Genomic DNA, 21,729 nt, shown 5'->3' on the forward strand with positions numbered 1-21,729 from the left:
TCTGTAAAAATATATGCAGATTATAAATAAATAAGGTGCTTCAGCAAGCAGTTTATAAATAGCACACAATAAATATAATGGATAATCAAAATTTTATAAGTTTATTTGCTGTCAAAATAAATATTAAGGACAGAAAATAATCATTTAAATTTTATATTTACATTTGAATATTTTTAAAAAACTTTATAATTAAATGTGTTATTTATAAAAATATATGTATAATCTGGTGGCGTTGAAGCGTGAGTTTCCACTGCTTATACAAAAACAATTTGCCACCTCTCGGCATCATTGTAATAACCAGAGATAAGATCTTTTTGTATACTTGATGGACTTACAATCTGGTTCTGGGTTCGAATTCCGCCATGTACTAATGTGTTTTTCAATTTCCGATTTACATATGTACATTTAACCGACGTTCATACGGTGAAGGAAAACATCGTGGTGCAACCTGCACATATCTGAGAAGAAATTCAAAGTGTGTGAAGTCAACCAACCCGCACTTGACCAGCGTGTTGACTATGGCCTAGTCACCCTTAACTTAAGGTAGGCTCCGAGCCCCTCGGTGGGGACGTATGGTGAACTGATGATGGTATACTTGTTTCAACAGAGGAAACATACGCAAAGACAGCAGACATAGACTATGCGACAAGCTACCGCAGCTAAGTGGAAGACCGCAGCGTTAAATATGAGTGGTTTATCCACCACTAGGACTAATAAGTTAAGTAAAACTCTGGTTTTATAAAGAATGTAAGTATAATAATATTCTGATTTAAAAAAAAAATATAGGCGAAGGGGGCTTACAAGCGGTAGGAACACCAAGGTGATCAACGACGCCCATGGATATCCGCAAATAAGAAGAACTGCAGATGCGTTGCCGGCCTTTAATGGGACGATAAGTTCGCTTCTTTGCAAGACCCTAAGTTGCATTGGTTTCGGAATGAAATGAAAATCTATTTGATAGAGATGCAATAAAAAAATTAGTTTTATTAGGAAGTCGAGAAGAAAAACTAAACGTTGGCAAATTATTTAATCGATATTCGAATCTGTCGAACTCAAGTGTTGTCCAAATAGCACAGAGGGCCTAGCACGAAAATTTACGACAGTCGCCTTTGTAACGTGATCGAGAAAATTTGTATTATATTTGTTGGTGTACTTTACACTCGGTAGCACAATTTTTAATATTGGCACTTATGAATATTTGTGATAGGCTAGTGATACAGAGTTATATAGTTATATGAGTGAATAAGGGTGACTGGTCAATTTCGGTGTCCGTTGGCGTCATCTCTTATATCTATTGGACTATCACTTTCGGTCGTCGAGTCTCCCATTGTCCGAGATATGATCTTATTTTCGTTTAATGACCGCTAAGATCCGGCTGATCGTTACCTAACGGTGACGCATTTGAGGGAATTTCGCACTAAGCAATTTCTTTTGGACTTTGCTCGTCTAATATTTTTTTGGCATCAGATGTGTGGGCGCCCACGTCATGTTGCCAGTGTTGTTTGAATGTCATTTGTTTTTAATGTGAAATCGATTAGTAAGTTAACTTGTAGAATAATGAAGATGTACACAGAAAACTTCTTTTGTAGTAGATTGGGCTGTCTGATTTTTTCTATTACGCGACCTATCAAGTTTAAAAGAATAATATTAAGTAGTGTATGTTTAGTAATTTAAGTATGACTTAAGAACGTCTTTTTTATGTTAAGTTAATGGTTAAAACACACGTGGTTATAAATAAATCCAATAGAAAGGTCCGATAAACGATCAAATTTTCGTCGCTCGGTCGATTTTCTTCACATTTATAATATAATGTTGGATAATAAATTGATTAAACAAGTTTAATGGAAAATATCATACCTTCAAGTTCAGTAACAGTAGAGAGCGTCGGTGGCTCAGTGGTTTCAGCACTTGACTTGTAATCAGTAGGTCCTGGGTTCGAATCCCGCCATGTACCAATGTGTTTTTCGATTTACATATGTACATTGATCTGACGTTCTTACGGTGAAGGAAAAAATCATGATGCAACCTGCACATATCCGAGAAGAAATTCAAAGATATGTGTGAAGTCAACCAACCAGCACTTGGCCAGCGTGGTTGACTATGGCCTAGTCACCCTTAACTTAGGGTAGGCTCCGAGCCCCTCGGTGGGGACATATAGTGAGCTGATGATGATGAAGTTCAGTAATTAGAAAAAATAACCTTAATAAAACGACCTGAATAAAATCAGTCTTGAAGTTAATGTTAAATTAAAAACAAATATGTTGTAGTCGTTAGGTTTGGGATCAATACTCGCGACGAGCTCGGTCTATCAGAGGTCATCAGCGGTTAACCCGCGCTAACCCTCTCCAAACAAATCAATATGTGAAGCCTTTCCCTGTAATTGGTATAACTTTCTGTGAAATTGCTTTCCAATCGTGGATTAACAATTATTTTGTATGAAACATCTTCATGACCTTTACACGTTGAAAAAACAAAATTTAAAAAAAAAACTATTATTTTTTTATTACAAACAGATATTTTATATACTCAGTCAGTATTTTAACAGTAAAATTAAAGAGATATAATAATTTTCTTTTTCACTTTCAGGTCAATGACTACCAGGTGTGTTTTTATTTTCTCCGGACAATGTGTTGGACATTTCATGATGATTGAATTTCATCTCACTTCAACTCATTTATAATATTAGCTAGGATTATATAGTCACAGTAGTAACTTGCATGCGTGCCATTTCTCATCCCTTTCCGTGCAATTTCCTTGCTAAGCTATTGCTAGTGTTACTCGTCATTTCCTTTCAAATTGAACGCCCGATAGCGAACATTCTAAAGACCTATTCACATTAAAATATAAATAAGTTCAACTTCAAAATATCACTATTGTTTTTTTTATAAGTAAACAAAGTTTAGCCATGACCGAACTAAATGGAAGACGATGGTCTCTGCCTATACCTCTTTCGATTAGTATATCAAGTTACTAGCTTAGATACACCTTTAAATTACGGCTTTACGGCGTCAGTTTTAGTGTGAATGGGCTCTAACTTCTGAACGACAGAACATGAGATGAATTTCAAAATAGCATATATTTACAGCATCTTGTGGTGACGTTTATAACTCTTTTGCGGTTCTTTGACAAATGAAGTCATAGTTACCAGAATGGCAGTTGGTTGTGAATTACATCGCTACCGTTTGACTTGAAGTGGCATTGCGTCACGTACGTGTTATGTGGCCTATAATGTGGGTTATGAGGATTATTTTTAATAAACACGAATTCTTTTTTTTTACGTAAAAAGAAAAAGTAGATCTCTGACCTTGAACAACGTCAGTGTCTTTCACTTGTTCCTTACCCTGTACGTGAGTTGCAATATCGAACAGCAGATTGTCTCTTGTTCCAGACGAGGTATAAAATGCTATGTAATTTAGTGGGAACTTCTACCCATGGAAAAATTCATGAATCTTGCTTTATGTCAATTTTTTAAACTTATATTCCCAAACAAAAGGTAGGCAACGCATATTCAATTCCGTATGTCAATGGGCAACGGTCACTTCGCTATATCAGCGATTTCAGGTGGCCGCTTGCTCGTTTGCCACCTTATCATATAAAAAAAATAAAAACTTCTCTTGCAGGTATTAAATTGAACGTAGTAACGACAAAGAGTGCATATCATAATAAATATTTAAATGAATTCATCATAAACATGTATAGAATATTAACCTTGATTTGAGTGAATGTTTAAAGAAAAGCGCTCCGCTTTTTTAAACAAAGGGCTGATAACGGAGATACGTTGAAGGCAGTAATAATGGAAACATGCTTTTGCATAGTACAGGGACCACCGCGATGTATGGACCAGATATGGGCAAGGATTTAAACGGAATAAATGGAAATCTTAATAAACAACGCCTACCACACGCGGAAGGCGGGACTATCGACGTGTCATCTAAACCGAACAATAGCAAGGTTAAACTTTTATTTTTACTGACACGTTTCTTGCTAAAATAGCCTATTGTTAAGAATAAATTGGCACAACTATAAGTTAAACTACACTATAAAAATATTACACACTTTAAAGGTCTATATAACAATTATTATACGTAAATACTTTAAAAATGTAATCATATATCTACCAAGTTTAAAGTTTCTTAGTTGAAAAGCACTAGAATTAACAAAGTAACAGTTTAAGGAATCATAAGACGACTATGAGTACGACAGTTTCATTACTGTTTAATAGCTATTGCCCGCAACTACGTGTTCTTCCAGACTATGATCTACATCTATCCCAAATTTCAATTTGATCTATGCAGCCGTTCTGGAGATATAACAAACATCCAGCCATCCATTCCATTTATAATATTAGTAAGATTTAGACGATTTGAACAAAGTAAGACATCATAAAAGTACATTCATGTAATGAGCTTTCCCCACCAGTTAACATATATTTGAAGTAATTTTACAATTCTCTTGGACATCTACATTGTAATCATAACAACATGCGAAGATAGTAAATTTGCTATAATTGAAGAAATTGCCTAGCACTTGTAAGATCTAACATATGTACATGTGAAATTATATGCTTTATCATGTAGCAATAAGGTCGAATTTCTAGTGTTTTATTATGTTATTTAAGATTCATGGAATTTTGTTCATATTCCTAATAATATTAAGGTTTAATAATTTTATGATTACATATTTAAGTTTATATTGCACTTTATATCACCAAAGAGTACACTTTTACTCCAGCAAAAAGTTTATATTTTAGTAGAATATTATAACTTGGTGCAGTAAATTTTTTTATTGTTTGGATGTAAGCCAATTAAGCCAGCCAAGACAGCGCATTAAAACCTCTCTATTTAATCTGTGTAATATGATTTCGTAAAGACTAATGTATTGTAATATAGAAAACACATTAATACAATGTATGTTTGAACTCGCAGATTAACTTGTCGCCAGAGATATTTATCATCCCGTGTTATGTCTATTTCACACAAGGGTTGCACAGTGTAGCAGTAATATTGTGGGATACTGCACGCATACGCCGAGACAGAACATAATTGTAACGGTAAGTTTGCGTTCTATAGTTGTTACTTCTTTGTCTACTGTCTATAGTCTATTCAGTGTGCTGCCTTCGTGTGAAACAGACATTAACTACATAGTGACTTGTTGCGGGGAGGGTAAGCCGCACATGCGCACTGACCTTCATTGATTTTTCTCACTTTGACAGTTCGACCGATGTTTTGAGCTACCACCCGCGTTCGTCAGCAAAGTAAACAAAAATCATGGCTTTAGACTTCTCAGCGACGTACAAACTATTAGTTTTGGGTGATTCGAATGTAGGCAAGACTTGCATAGTGCACAGATATTGTGACGAGAGATATTACGATATTTACATATCCACAATAGGTAAGTGAGAATTTTAGTTTTACGAGCCTTTGTTAGTTAGGTGATGCTGTGCTTAACTTCCCTTCTGGTTATAACGGAGTCAGAATTATAGTTTCCAGTGCGGAAATATCGAAGCGAACAATGGACTGTTTGATGTAAAGTCTCGCATTAAATATTATACCGAATAGTTTTCTTGTGAATATATTAAATGTTTTATTCGTTCGTAAATGTCACGTGAGGTTAATTTGTAGTTTATTTATATTGCTTTCTTTTATAAGACAAGTTTTATGACATGGACTTAATAAATCTCTTTTGTCCGGATTACGCACTGTATCATTTACTGCTCGTAAAGTCATATATTTTCTTTGAACATCTCTAGTCCTACGACTAGACAAGACCTTTACTACTGCGTTGCATAGCACATAGCTAGTGTAGTTATGTTGACTGAATGAACTGTAATAACCCCTGCGCGTCGAACTCATAATATTATTCCCTTAATTTAATGTGTTCGCTGTTAATTTGCTGTTTTTTTTTTAATTGTACTAAAGCGATAGTCAATTTTTTTGTCAATTTGCGATTTTTTTTCTTTTAAAACAAAATAATGTTAGATACTAGTATATTTAACGTTTCACAATCTCAAGAAATGTTATAAATAATCGTTTAATAATTACAGGAATAGATTTCAAACAAAAGATCATCAATTTGGATGGGGTGCCAATAAAGCTACAAATCTGGGACACTGCTGGCCAGGAAAGGTTCAGAACTCTTACTACGGCGTATTACCGAGGTGCCATGGGTATAATCCTTATGTACGATATAACTAATCTCGAATCATTTAACCATTTATCTTATTGGTTGAGGAATATTCAAGAGGTAAGTTATTCAATTTGATTTTTTCCTAAAACGCTCCCATTTTAAAAACCTAACGCCTGACAAAATAGATTCCGCAATCTTTCATTTAGAAATGTAATTCTTCCATAACATTTTCTTTATCATGTACTCATTTCTATATAGGTATACTACCCATAACAAATATTTTCTTTGTTTCAAATCTGACAGACATCCAGTATTTCTTTTGAATATGTATTTTTATGGGGTTTGTAACTCCAAACCCCATAAAACGTTATAACTATAATGTTTTGTATTATTTGATTTTAGTACGCGTCTCCAGATGTTATCAAAGTATTAGTTGGCAATAAGTGTGACGTGCATGAGAACCACCGCGCTGTTCCCAGGGAGAGAGGTCAAAAGGTAAAAAAGACACGTTATGTAGCGTTAATAGAATAATCTTACTTCTTACTAATATAATAAATGCGAAAGTTTACATAGAGGGATGGATGTTTGTTAGAAAGTATCCAGAACATCTCAGAGGATCTCGATCTCATTGAGCACAGATGTAGAACATAGTCTGTAATATGAGATAGGCTACATATTAAGTTTTTTTTTACCAACTAGTGTTAACATAGAAATAATGCCATGATTTAATTTATTATGTTTCAGATTGCTGATGACTTTGATATGCCATTCTTCGAAGTATCTTGTAAGAACAACATTAATATAGAGGAAGCCTTTATTACTTTAGCAAGAAAAATAAGGGAATACAGATATACTAAGGTAACGCTGTCCGTAAAAAGTAGTTAGTTTCTATATATTTCTTTTCCTATTATACGAAAACCGCGTGGAATTAAACATTGCTTCAGGAAGTGGGCCTAACCTTTCCTTAAATGTTGACAACGCATCTGCAGTTTCTCTGGTGTTGCAGATGTCCATGGGTGTCGTTGATCACCTCGGTGTTCCCGTGTGTTCTCGTTTGCCCCTTCTCTTGTACAAAATTAAACGTTTTGCTTTACTCGTGAAATATAGTCAAATATTAGATCAACTATGTATTGTTTAATATTTACAGGCGGATGCATTTGAATTAAAGGAGAGGGAGAATGTTATCAAGCCTTCAGATTCTGAGAGCGATGTTTCAAAGTGCAGCTGTTAACTTGACTTCTAGAAGCTTGAAACAATTGACTGGAAGCAACAGACAGAAGACACGAAGAATGTGAATATTAAAGGATTGAGTAAAGTTCATTTTCAAGATCTTTTTGCGTCTTTACGCATTGCACAACATAAGCTGCGTAAGATTTCCTATAGCTTTAACTCGGTAAACGTCAAATGGAATTAAATCTGTATTTGCTGTGAGACTTGGAAATGAACTATATTGTTGCGAAGTATGTGAATGTATTTAAATATTGTTTGGTGTCTGTTGCGAAATTGGTTTGGATATTGTACAGAAAATCTTGTTAACATTTTACGTGTAATAAAGTTCTTCTTTAAATAAACTGTTATAAAAATCAAACGTAAATTACGCTTAGGATGTTAACATGATCGTAAGATTTTCATTGCAAGTCACTACGAAACATTTCAAAATTCATCGTGAATTATAAATCTAATTAATAACTTAGTTTTTATAGTATTTGATAGAACAGAAGTAGTTATTACAGTGACACTATCGTAACGTAAGAACATTATTGCTATCTCTTTTTTATTTATGAAGAATGAAAAGGATGGCAGTATTGTTGCAATGTGTTGCTATAGTGAAAAATCACCGTTAGTTTTAATATCTGTACAGGCATAAGACGCTTGGCTATTATGAATCTTGCACATTTTCAGAATTTGTAGTATTCTATCAAGTTTTGTAGTTACTTGCTACGAAATATTTAGTTAAGCTTCATACAATGTTAGTGGAAAAGACTTTTGTTGTCTATGACTTTGTTATCTATATAGTTGAATGTTTTTAATAAATTTGACTGTGGCATTTGGTGATACTTCGATTTTGATATGATGATCTCTGATAGTTTAATTTTTAAAACTATATGCAAACAATTATGAAACAAAACTGTCAGAGTTCTCTATATAATCAATAAAAACCTTTTTGCATCAAGCGATTAGCTACGCACGTGTTGATTGCTAATATAAAGGGCACCGTGTTGGTTCCTTAGTGGAAAAAGGGTTTAAAATGGGAAAGCTTGTCTATAAAGATTGTAAATTGCACGCATCGATGCGCTGCCTTACATATACTAATACGTCATCCAGATTTGAGACAATTGTAAATTGTCATAAAGCAAAAACTCATTCACAAACAAGATATTTAGGGGAATTTAAAAAACCTATACGAAAAGATGGTTATCTCTTTTTATTTCTAGGAAAATGAGGGAGATAATTTCATGTTTTGCAGTGTAAGCCAACGGTTACATAGCTGTAATTGTTAATTGAGGGACATCGTATTTATTTCGTAAACTTCGATTCTGAATAAATTGACATACACAACATTTTGTTTTATTATCCTACCAAACCGCTTCACTCCTATCCTACCGCTAGAAGAGGAGGCGTGTGGCAGACTTAGTTTTCCTTAACAATATTGTAAAAGGCGATCGATTGTCCCGAGTTACTCGAAAAAGTAGGCATCATGGTACCCACGAGTAGGCTTCGTAAGCGTGAACTTAACATTTATACACCGCGAGTTAAGAGCACGTACCGGGAGAACAGTTACTAGAACGAGCTTGCAGATGTTATAATGCAATCTCTAAGCATATATTTAACATGTCAGCGTTTAAAATCATACGTCTACTTAATGATCGTTTCTTTAGTTCTTGATTCCGATTAACCCTTAATTCGATGGTGTCCAGTGTCACGAACAACTAATTAAAAAAAATCTACTGAACTTGTTTAGAGAAAATGACGTATGACTTTACTAAAAAAAACAGTTACTTTGCTACAGCGAAATTTCGTCGAATTAAGTGTTAATTAATAAAAAAAATCAAATCGGAGCACCAGGGTCGTACTTACGTCGTTTATACAAATAAAAAAGAACATACAGACGAATTGATAACCTCCTCCTTTTTGAAGTCGGCTAAAAAAGTTAATTATATTACCCGTGCAGTTACCATTTGTTACAATTTGTAATTACCTTAAAGTTTCCACTGACAATTAACTGAAACTTGTCTATAGTATGTCACTCCCTATCCCTTTCACTATATTTTGACTTACTAAAATATGTTTTTGCTTGTGTTTTTTTTCTTTTCGATATTTACCATTGAGGTCACTTCGTACCCCTTCAAAAAAGGCATGAATATAAAATTGAATCTTGGTGAATTGTCAAATCTCTAAGTCCCCTGTCCTTATGATGTATAACAAAATTTGCTATCCAAAAAAATTTAGCAGTATACCAAAAGTGGGTAAAATAAAACACACATTTTTAATGTCTAAATATTATATTGAATGCATTACAATAAGACGATTATAAATAAGAAACCTAACCTACAAAAAACACGTCAATACAATCCGAATACAACATCAAAATGTCACATTTATTCTAATAACTACCTTATAAAAATGACTAAAATAAGTCGAACTTATCACAAAAAGACACTACGCTACACTACGCACACGTAAAAAGGTCAAGCAGAATTTGAAAAACTTATTTGTAATAATTTAATGACTTTGACATCAGCTATATACGTACATATTTAATAAAAAAGTTCGTACTAAGCAATGGTATTAATAATATGATTTTATCATCATATTATACATCTCCACTAAGGGACTCAGAGCCTCCCCTAAGGGTGACTTGGCTATAGTCAACTACTTTAAAGCAGGGACTCTACCAAAGCAGAGATGTTAGCGGTGTGCTGTGCGAGAAGTGATGTTTTTCAGCTCGGGCGACTCCACCAAAGCTGAGATGTATGTGATGTGCTCACATCTCTTGTCTCCACTGCGCGTCTCCGCTTCTATCGCGCCTTACAAATATTACAAATCTCCCCGCACAGTGATCTCTACAGAAGCTGAGCGGAGAGATGTGTCAATAACACTTTCTATCGATTGTTTAAAAAACATCTCTTCGCTCGTCTCCACTTTGGTGGAGTCCCGGCCTAACTCTGATGTCTATAACTGCTGATACGATTAATAGGTTTAAAATGATTAATATTATCCACTAAATGGTTTTCTACTTACTAATATCTACTTAATAAATGATTAAGCACTTATACTATGCGTGTGATTACGTCAATATTTAATTTTAAAAAGTTTAATTTCATAGTGTCTTTAACATTAGCAAAAGTGATAAAAATTCTTATAATATATTCCGATTGAATTATATGAAAATCATTACATTAAAAAATCTTAAAACTTTAATTTTTAAGACATTTATACTATGTGTTTTTAAAATGCCTGTTATCTTGAATATTAAATTAACATAAAAATAATAAACATTTCATTTAAAAAAAAAAAAACTTCAGTTTCCTTTTCAAAAACCATATCATTGATTACATAGAATGCAATGCATATAATAAAAAAATTGTATATAAAATTTAAAAAATAACAAAAAAAAATACATGACGTAATAAAATAAAAAAGCGATTTTTTCTTATAAAATAAATAGATTTTGTATAAGATATACAAGAGATCATAATTTCCCATTAACATATATGCTTATTTAGCACATAGAAAAAGAATATTAAATAAGATAAAATCACCTTTAAGTACCTTAAAATAAAGTCCGAAATAGCATTATTCATCTTACAAATTCAACCCCTTTTTCCGTTTTTTCAAAGGACTATCAGTATTTTCCGGTTCACTCTTTGTTTCTTCATTGATTTCAATTTTTGATAAACTTTGTGTAGCTTCGGCTTCCATTGCTTCAGATGCTTCTTGTTTAACTTCGAGATCTTGAGTACCATCTCCTTCTTCTTTCCTGTAATTATTTTTACATTTTTTATTTTATTTTTTCATTATTTTCTGACATTGCTTTCAACTTTACAGATTATCCTTCGATTAATTTGATAGAAAAAAGCCCATATCTTACTAATATTATAAATGCGAATGTTTAAATGGATGGATGGATGTTTGAAGGAATCTCCGGAATGGCTGTGTGGATCTCTGAAATTTGGCTTAGTCGTAGAACATAGTCTGAAAGAACACATAGGCTACTAATTTTTTTTTATCAGACAGCTAGTTACTTAATACTGATCACTGACACTTGGTGGTCACAACTAGTCTGAAAAAACTGCAACAACGAAGAAGAGAGAGAGAGTTATTTACTAAAAGCATTGTTAAGTGTTTTCTTTAATGAATTAAAAATTTATGTATTTGCCCAATATAAGTTTACTTTAAATTAAATATTATTTAAAAAATCCAAGGTACACTCACGCTTCAGGCAGATTTTCATTATTATCTTCCTTTTTCTCAAGTAAACTGACAGGAATGTCTTCCGGCACATCAATGTTTCTTCGAAAAACATCATGCTCTTCCAAATATTCCATGTCATTAAATACTGCTGTCCTTCTATATTCTGTAAATTATTGATATTCAAAAATTTTAACAGATGGATAGATGGAGAGCATCCGTGGCTCAGGGGTCAAGCACTTGACTAGCAATCTGCAGGTCCTGGGTTCGAATCCCACCATGCACCAATGTGTTTTTCGATTTCCGATTTACATATGTACATTTATCCGACGTTCTTACGGTAAAGGAAAACATCGTGATGCAACATGCCCATATCTAAGAAGAAATTCAAGGATATGTGTGAAGTCAACCAATCCGCACTTGGCCCCCATGGTTGACTATGGCCTAATCACCCTTAACTTAAAGTAGGCTCCGAGCCCCTCGGTGGGGATGAATGGTGAGCTGATGATGATGGATAGATGGATGTTTGTTAGAAGGTATCTCAGGCAGGTGACATAGATGTAGAACATATTATGGAAGAACACAGTCTACAAAGTTTATTTTTATTTTCATACGAGCGGAGTCACAGGCGACAGCTAATAAGTACATATTTATTAAAATAAACTGTTCAAAATAAATGAAATGAACTAATCATCATAATTAATTTAAAACACTGAGTAAAATTGTTGAAAAACACATGACCAAGAAAAGATAATTTACTTACTTTCTATTTTATATCCTCTCCTATTATACTGATCTATTTCATCATCTTTCTTTTTTAAAGAAACTCGCAATTTTTGTTCAACAGTGCGAAGCTCTATAATAGTCCTGAGAAGATGCTGAGTAACTTTCTGAAAGAACTAAATATTCCCAACTGTTATTTAATACCTCTTTCACTGTCCAAGCTAATAAGTTTACATCATTCATACACACCCAACACCTCGGCTAATGTAACTAAGTACAAAAGAATTTGTTATTATTCAAATTTAAAGCTCAAAAATCTTTACTTACAATTTCTTTGGGAGCTTCATGTAATGTTAACTTCAGTCTAAATGGATAAGCAAAAACTTTGCAAATATAAAGTTTTAAATGTCCATCTGCAGTGCTTATTATTAAGTCAAACATATTATCAAAGTTTGAAACCATGTTAACTCCATTATCGATCCACTCCTCGTCAGTTATTTCCAGATTTGGATTACTTTCCTATTGATAAAAACCACATAGTATAGCATTTTATTTAGATAGTTGAAAAATATTTTAATATTACACAGTTATAGTGAGTCATTTTATATATGAGGAAAATATGAATTGAATTAGATAAAATAACACACTAAAAACATATCCATGATTAGATGTATGTATTTAACTAAAACAAACCTTCAATATTGCCATAAATTCATTTTCCAAAACATTAACAGTGTACAATGTAATGTAATCGGTTACTGATATCTCGTAGCCATTGTTCTGTGAAAAGTGCAGATAAAACGGGGGCGAGTCTTGCAATTTATTCCACATTTTTAATATTTATGTAATAAGCCGATCAGTGATCTGTTTGTTTTTTCTTGAGTTTCGGCTCAATTTTAGATTTTAATTTCGTCTTCTTGACAATCGTTTTGCGTTTTACAAATGGGGTACAGATACAGATTACATACAGCAAAGAATAACGAGTATTGCATTTTCCGAATCAATCAATAATTATTTCGACCATCATTTTATATACTCTTTGATTTCGACGAACTTTACCTCAATTATTAATTGGTTTAAAAAATCCCTAAAAACCGGCACAGTTAAATCGTTTTTTATATAAAAGTATATTCTTTATAGTCAAACAATATCCTCACTGAACCGGTGAGAGGCGCTGCTATCGTGGTTGGTTCAGTCTGAATACATACAAAACATAATTATCATAGAAAATAACATAAAACAAGAAAAGACTGGACAGCTACAGTACAAAGAGGATCTTGTGACATTTTTGAACAGAAAGACGCTAGTGAGCGGTCATAACTTAGTTTGACTCATCCACAGGTTCAGACAACCTTGTCAAGCAATCAAGTCTATGCACCCTCTATGATAATTCCTAGTTCGCAATGACATGTTGTGTTTATGGAATACGATGGCAAAAGGCTCACCTGATGTTATATGTTCAAAGTATTCTACTCTAAGTTAAGCAAAAGTTTTTTTTAAAGAATTTTTCAACAAACAAAACAATATTTGTCTCTGTCTAATCCAACGTTCATGGTATTGAATATTAAACACTGGATGTGCGCTTCTTAATATTAATTAATCTAATATTCATAAGCCGATCTTATTACTTTATATCTCTACCCTACTTTCACTTCATCGTTGGAGACTTAAACTAATCGCGTTTTATCGTCATATCCCTGAATTGAAACATTCATAAACGTACTCCTAAAGCCTAGTTAAAATTATTTCAGCCCTGTGATCGAATCCAGCGCTATGTGTGTTCCAAAAATTACATTTATGTTCCTATCCTCCTATTTATATCCGAGATATTCCAATCTTTACCATTCGTTGCGTTATATTTGGTTCGTTCACGTACCGACACGTGCTGCCGGTCCATAGGTCTGACATTGACTGACCCCCCCTCTCTCCGGCATGTACTTATGACGTGTACGCTAGAGACAAACAACACTAAATATGCATACAGTACGCTATTACTGACGAGACTTTCTTTACTACTTGTCCTTTAAACTTGTTTAATCGGTGTCACATCTGCTACGTAAATATTCAATGTTAATGTGATTACTAACTTTTAGTGATACTAATATCTAACTATATAGTAGTATTTAGTATATCCAATAATAAAATTAGTTAATTACCAAAAAATATTGTTAACTAGCTGTGGCCCGCGACTCCGTCCGCGTGTATATATAAAAAACGTAATATATAGATAAGTTAAATAAAAATCAAACAAGGCAAAAATTCAAAAAAAAAAAAATAAATAAATAGTATCCGTCTCCTGACTCTAAGCTATCTCCCCACCAATTTTCAACCATATCGGTAAAGCCGTTCTTGAGTTATAAATAGTGTAACTAACACAACTTTCTTTTATATATATATAGATATAAAACAAGGGAAAAAAAATTAAAGACAAACACTACTAAAGCAAGATTAGACATCTATGTAAAAATCCTCGTAGCAAATTTAACGAGCAGTTTTGTTTGACGTCGTTAAAAGCGGAAGTTCCTTCAATTTTGTATGAAATCACAAAGTCATTGTACGCAAAGGCTTGCCGTAAACGACATGTCGCGTTTCGTTAGTATCAGTTTGAGAACAATAGGAACCTGCGTACCGACCCCTGAAAGGAAGTCGACGCCTGTTTGAACAAACTTTTGTTCAACGTTCTAGTAACATTTCGCACAAACTGTAGTAAACTTGTCTTGCGAAAAATGCAAAAGCTAAACAGTTTCTCGAGCCAAACTTTAACTTAGTTTAATTCCTATTACAAATTAAAAAAAACATACGTTGATTTTTGTAAGAGCGTAAATATTATTTCTTTTAAAATCAAAAAGTTTATGGTAAACTACGTAATCTTGTTATTATAAGTCACGTATGCGAGATGCCTATTGTTTAGTTCAATAATAAAAATAATAAAAACATCTATAAACATCATGTCCAAAGAAAGAGATAATTCACTTGGTAATGTCCTTTTCTACGTCAATCAACATAAGTAATGAGCTACTATGGGAGGACGGGGAATAAGTCGTGATTGATGAATGTCTTTCTATTTCTTTGGAGCTTAGATATGCTGTTAGAGATATTGGCTTATAATGAAAAATACTGATGTAACACAAAAAAGTGCCAGTACTTGAATTGTGGGATTAAGCAATTTTTTTTTTCATCACATCTGGGAAACGAGTAAGCTGCCACCTAAATTCGCAGAAGTATTAAAGCGACCGCTGACCATAGACATTCGCAATAGCAGATGCGTTGCCTACCTTTAATCGATGGGGGAGGTGACGCTCAGAAAGAGATTTTTAACCTTTCTATGCGTCCTCTCCTCCGTACAATCCACTTACCCTTACCATCTTTTCCTTATAAGCAAAGGCTGGAATGGGAGACTAAAATTAGGCCTCCGGCAAGATATTCCTTTTTTAGATAATTAAAAATTTGTAACTTTTATTTATAATTTTACCACCTCTGTCACTGTTGTATTTGCGTTAATTTCGATCCCTAATAATGATGAAAGTCTCGTCAATCAAAATTAATTAAACAAATTTTAAACTTATTAACCGAACCATTACTCCATCACATCACACAACGTATATAATACAGAGATTTACTTCATATTTGTGCCTTTTAGAATATTATATGTTGGCTTCCCTGCATAAGTTGTTAGGTAGCATTCTATTGTTTCAGAACTGACAACGAGTTAACATACTATGCATACGGCGAGCTTTACCAATGTAAAATCATATCATATTTGTATCTAGAATTTAATAGACGATTAAAAAATGATTCTAGGATTAATACTTTGACCGTATACCATTTTGAAGAACTACTCATCAAATTCTATGCATTTAATTTTCTTTTTATATTACAAGGTGGCAAACGAGCGAGCGGCCACTTGAAATCGCTGAAATAACGAAGTGATCGTTGCCCATAGACATTCGCAATTGCATATGCGTTGCCTACCTTTAATCGACGGAGAAGAGGATGCACAGAAAGAAAATATTTTCCCTTTCAATGCATCCTCTCATCCGAAAAGTCCACTTCCACTTCTCATTCTTTCCTTTTAAGAAAAATGGTGGGAAGGGAAAGAGAACTAAATTATGGCTCCGGGACACACACTCATCAGACGAAACGCGGAATTGCTTCCACTTCACGCCTGTCTTCTATGTGGTCGTCATATTTCACTGAGCGAGCCGGACCAATTCGTGCGAAGATGTTAAAGCGGGCTCTACCACTGTTAACATTTTATTTACCTCACATGGGAAACACAGACATTGTAAACCTAACTCTTACTAATATTATAAATTCGACAGTTTAGATGGATTGATGGATCGATGTTTGTCTGAAGGTACCTCCGGAACGGCTCAACGGATCATGATGAAATTTTGCTCAGGCGTCGAACATAGTCTGGAAGAACGCATGGGCTACTCATTAAGTTTTTTTTATAATTCTTTCGGACGTCGAGTAATTTAATAAACGAAACGGACAAATCTTGATACACAAACACAATTTTTTATTTATATAAAAATAGATTATGTATGCCAATAAATATAGATACGAGATCTATTGGAAAACTGGTCGCAAGGGTCCACTAATTTTTAGGCCATGAAATATGTAGTTCATCACACGTTTCTAATGTGACTATCCAAACATCGACATCGTCCCAAACTTTCTTTTAAAAGTCAATTTTCACTGCCGAAACCGCCAAACAAATACATATTACTATCTCAGTTTTTCCATGGGTTTGAGAAGGATAGCAATCATATTTATATTAATTTTAATACCATGGAAACTTACAGTGGCTAAGAAGAATATATATAAATATGTTTACCATTTTTGAGAACCTTTCGCTACTGAGAAAAGTATGAAATGAAAAGGTTACATAACTACTTTAATAAATACGAAACAAATAACTTCATAGACAAAACACAAGATGAATAATATTTGCAAATGGAATTTTATATCTATCGATTTATTGTCGTCTCATATTTCTAACCCTTGCCATATGAATATGATCTGAAGGCAATTGGCGGAATATGGGAAAAGTCAGTGAAGCGTCTGTATAATTTCAATCTTCAGAAGCAACCAAGTTAGAGAATAAATACGCTGGGTTTACGAGTCCGATGTTATGATATGAATCAAAGATATGAAAACAGTAGACAAAAATATTGGAAAAAAGTATAAGTACGTAAAATTGAGGGCCATATTAATGTCATCATTTAGATATTAGTACCTACTATATTTGTTAAATATACTTTTGTAAAATATATATGTATATAAAATATAAATAGTACTATTTATATTACGTTAGTCTCGCTAAAACACGAAAACAATTGAACGGATTTATCTTATCTTGGTCTTGAAATGTTCGTGGATTTCTAGGGAAGGTTATAAAGGTGAGAAAATTTCGAATTATTTCCGGGAAAATCCTTTAGGAACCTTTTTTGTAATCCCGCACGGACGGAGTCGCGGGCGACAGCTGATTCGATATAATTATTCATTTGTTTCTCGTTTATGATACAACGATGATGACACATGTATATAAATTTAATTGGAAGCAATAATTTCAAAGCTTAATAGAGACATAATATAAGGAATTTATAATCTACTCATAATTCGAATGCAGTCGAATAATATAGAAAATTAACTCATAATAAAAAAATAAATTAAAAACAAACAACCTTTACTGCCTCAAAGGAATCCATGTTGATACAGGTTACAGTAACAGGGAGACCGTGAAATGATTGAAGGTTTATTTATTCAGGAAAATAAGATCTGTGTGCGCTTTATTCAACACGTACGGAAATATTCTGACATTTAAAGAAATGTAGCAAAAAATATTCTCAAAGAAAATACAATAAAAGTATCAAAAAAAAAATTGGTGACATTTTTTATCTGAAAAGTCTTAAACCTACTTACAATTAAGTTCCTACGTAGGCCTATGCCATTTGCAATTCCTTTTCTTTAAAGTTTAAAAAATTTACATTTTCGTATTGTTTTCCACAAAATTATATTTTTTCTTTTTACGATTTTTAATGTTGACAGTACTGTTGGAAAGATTTAGCTAATTTCACATCTGAAATATATCCGTTTTCCATTTAATCCGACTAAATTAAAAAGGATCTCGTTAAGTTTTGTAGCTTTGAGAGTTGTGAAAGGACCGCACATTATCGATATTCTCCCGATAAAACTCACGTTAAGGAGCTTCATTTGTATAAAACCTTTGTGGTTTAATATTATATTAAAAATACATTTAAAATTTTCTCAAATATTACTAAAAAATTTCATATTTTCAACAACTAACTCGGAAAGGTAACTAATGTTTTCGCCCGTATGTATGTGTTTATGTGTGTAGATTTGTATATAGCTTTTGATTGAGTTGTTTGTTTTTCGTTTCGTATTCTTCTATCATGCCATATTGTCATGAAACAGACAGTTTTTTTTTTCACACATAATGTTAGTTACCATAGTCCTCCGACACGGATTGACCGATTTTATAGTCTGTAGGTCTGAGAATTGACTACTATCTATTGTTGATGCGCACAGCACAGATGTAAAACGATAACATATTGCTACTAATTAAGTTTTTTTTTAAATCCACGCGGACGAAGTCACGGGCGACAGTTAATCTTTATAACATTCGTTCACTAGTTTTACTTAAAACAGGCGCCAACTAGGCGCCTAATCTACTATCGAGCTTTAGTAACAATGTGATTGGGATGAGGTCACGCCATACCCCCAGTAGCTTTGCCAAAATTAAGTGATTGATTATATACAGGGATATTGCAACAAGTGATTTGTTAAAAGATATATATCTACTAAAAATCTAAAATTTTTATCACAAAATTTAAAAAAAAGAATGATGTGTTTAAATGTTATTGTCAGGCGTACTGTCTGACGATAAAGACCGTGTCAGAAAAGAGTTTTGATATGTAAAAAAAAATAATAACCTAAAACTCCAATATTTATGTAGATACACTATTTACGATTTATTGCATGTTTTTATATAATTATACGCAATAGACGAACGCGACGTTTTTTGTGATAAAAATATATCTACATTTTTGTGACAATGAGTTTTCCTTAATTTTAATACGTCTGTATGTTTATTCTGCCGAAAATAATTCGAATGGCAAAACAGGGAACAATAGAACATGTTTAACAATAGGATTATGTGATATCATTACGCCTGCATCTGCACACTTGTATTTGCATACGTTGTTAAATTCACAGTTGTTTTCATCCGGTGCGAATGTCACCGTAACATTGTGAACATTGTCATTTTATAATTTCACCAACAATCTAACATAGAGAAATGCATTAAACTTTTTATAACATTTACAATGCAAATGCAATTGCATATGCGTTGCCTACCTTTAATCGTCGGAGGAGAGGATGCACAGAAATATAAAAATATTTACCCTTCCTATGCATCCTCTCACCCGGAAAGTCCACATATACTTCCATCCTTTCCTTGTAAGAAAAAGGGTGGGAAGGGATAAAGGACTAAATTTGGCCTATCGGACGCACAGTCATCAGACGAAAGGCGGAATTGCTTCCACTTCATGCCTGTCTTCTGCGTGGTCGTGGTATTTCACCGGGTGAGCCGAGCCAATTCGTGCAAAGAAGTTTAGGCGGGCTCTATCACTGTAAAATCTTGTTTGTTTGTATTTCAAAGTCATAACGAAATAAAACGCAAGACGATGTCGGTTCGCAATTTCTCGATTTGTTATTAATAGATTATAATAAACTATCGTGAAAAAAGTATACTTCTCAGTATATCAGTTTCACCTGTTTATAATGTTGGAAATCTAGTACGACTACAATTTTGCGATGATTACAATTTCACGGTGACATAAACTGGAAATGAGTTGCACAACAATGCTTATAAGCAATTTCATTTTGCAACGTGGTCTTCCAAAAATATCTTTTAATACAACATTTTTAAGCTAAGATTCAAAATGTTTCCTATATTCCATTTGAGCTCTTTATACATTTCTGTTATAAATACTGAAGTAATGCTGACCAAAAAGAAAATTCGACCTAATTTTAAACGATGCTGGAATAGCTTTTCGGAAAACGTTTCACTTTTACTTTCTTCTATTAAAAAAATTACAAACCAGCTAACTTAATATTGGCGGTTGTCTTCGTTTCGCAAGTTGTGGGTGGGTCGTTACGTGGATAAATTTAGAACCTATTCTAAATCTCCGGTATTACTCCAACATTTTATGTGCAAAGATATCGACAAAAACGACAATAAAGTTTAATTTTATTACTCTATCTAAGCATCTAAAATTCTATTTCATTTATTTGTTTCCTAGTTGTGGCACGAGACTCTGTACAAAATAAAAAAACGATGTAATTAGCTTATGTGTTCTTCCAGACTATGTTTTACATCTGTGCCGAATTTCATCAAGATCATTTAAGCCGTTCCTGATAACCTTTTAACAATCATCCATCTAAACATTCGCATTTATAATACTATTAAGAAGTGTTAAGAAGAAAATCCGGAAATGAGCCAGTGCATTGACTCAACACTAGCCTTACTAAAATATCGACGTTTTTGTCCCCTCACATTCATTCTGACACTACACTTTGTAACGGAAGCACGTCATTCGCGCCAAAGGATTGTAATTAATAATGTCTAAAAGAAGTAAGATAGAACATATGTATATTTGTGAGATGCAAAATAAATACATGTACCAATAACTCTATATTAATTCTTAAGTAAATTAAATATTTTAACAAATATTATCCCTTAAGATAAAGAATTTTTTCATGATAAAAAATCCTGAAATTAAAAGCCTCGTCATTTGTTAATTCATGGTCCAAAATTAAAATAAAGGTACAAAATAAATTGCCCGAACAAAAATTATAATCTCTATGAAGTTAAAAACTCCATTAATTTAAGGTACTAAATCCCAACTGGATTAAGGCTGTCTCTTAAGTTACTTATATAGATAATTTACGTAGCTATAAAAGTGCTACAAAATTGAATATTACCAACATTTATTAGTAATAAAATTAAGCTTTTTTTATTATTTTTTTTAAAATCCCATGAAGTTAATAGTAGCATTTTTAAGTTAAATTTGAAAATTCACATGATTATTAATAAAATGTAATTATTATTAATCAAATGAGAATAATAATAATCAAGAGATTACTCTCGCTAAACAGTTGGATTAAGGGCCCGATACAAAAGGCAGTTATCCTAGAAACCGCACGCATCGTGAGAAGGTTCCAGTCTCTGCAAGCCTGACTACTGGTTCTTTGAATCATGGAATTCCGCAGCCGGTGGTGCTCTATTTTTATTATAGTATATTTAATATATTTTTTTACTTTGGATATAAAATGTACTATATTAAAAATATAATAAATTAATTAATCAGAAATCATGAGATTAAATAGATACCTACAAAGGTAGAGATGCTGGAAATTAGAGGTAGTGGATTCAGAGGT

General features: G+C 33.1%; 2 protein-coding genes across 2 annotated transcripts; one reads left to right on the forward strand and one right to left on the reverse strand.

The window, feature by feature from the left end:
- Positions 1-5,191: 5,191 nt before the first annotated feature.
- RabX4 (RAS oncogene family member RabX4) lies at positions 5,192-8,679 on the forward strand. The gene is made up of 5 exons (XM_013309108.1): positions 5,192-5,391; positions 6,044-6,243; positions 6,529-6,621; positions 6,871-6,984; positions 7,274-8,679. Exons 1-5 carry the CDS (start codon positions 5,268-5,270, stop codon positions 7,355-7,357), a joined length of 615 nt encoding a protein of 204 aa, XP_013164562.1. The 5' UTR covers positions 5,192-5,267; the 3' UTR covers positions 7,358-8,679.
- A 1,971-nt stretch (positions 8,680-10,650) lies between these two features.
- LOC106115665 (uncharacterized) lies at positions 10,651-13,236 on the reverse strand. Its single transcript, XM_013309114.1, has 5 exons — positions 12,955-13,236; positions 12,589-12,780; positions 12,302-12,437; positions 11,563-11,704; positions 10,651-11,107 (listed from the first exon to the last, which is right to left on the reverse strand). Exons 1-5 carry the CDS (start codon positions 13,090-13,092, stop codon positions 10,933-10,935), a joined length of 783 nt encoding a protein of 260 aa, XP_013164568.1. The 5' UTR covers positions 13,093-13,236; the 3' UTR covers positions 10,651-10,932.
- Positions 13,237-21,729: the final 8,493 nt, after the last annotated feature.

Source organism: Papilio xuthus, unplaced genomic scaffold (genome assembly GCF_000836235.2).
Source record: "Papilio xuthus unplaced genomic scaffold, Pxut_1.1 DF827777.1, whole genome shotgun sequence".
NCBI lineage: Eukaryota > Metazoa > Arthropoda > Insecta > Lepidoptera > Papilionidae > Papilio > Papilio xuthus.

Bases quoted from the DNA above. Each gene is read 5' to 3' on its own strand.
- RabX4 (XM_013309108.1), top strand. From the start codon at position 5,268: ATGGCTTTAGACTTCTCAGCGACGTACAAACTATTAGTTTTGGGTGAT. The intron at 5,392-6,043 runs GTAAGTGAGAAT...TAATAATTACAG, and splicing joins TATTTACATATCCACAATAG to GAATAGATTTCAAACAAAAG. The intron at 6,985-7,273 runs GTAACGCTGTCC...TAATATTTACAG, and splicing joins GGGAATACAGATATACTAAG to GCGGATGCATTTGAATTAAA.
- LOC106115665 (XM_013309114.1), bottom strand. From the start codon at position 13,092: ATGTGGAATAAATTGCAAGACTCGCCCCCGTTTTATCTGCACTTTTCA. The intron at 12,781-12,954 runs GTTTGTTTTAGT...TTTTATCAATAG, and splicing joins AATTTATGGCAATATTGAAG to GAAAGTAATCCAAATCTGGA. The intron at 11,705-12,301 runs GTAAGTAAATTA...AATAATTTACAG, and splicing joins GAGAGGATATAAAATAGAAA to AATATAGAAGGACAGCAGTA.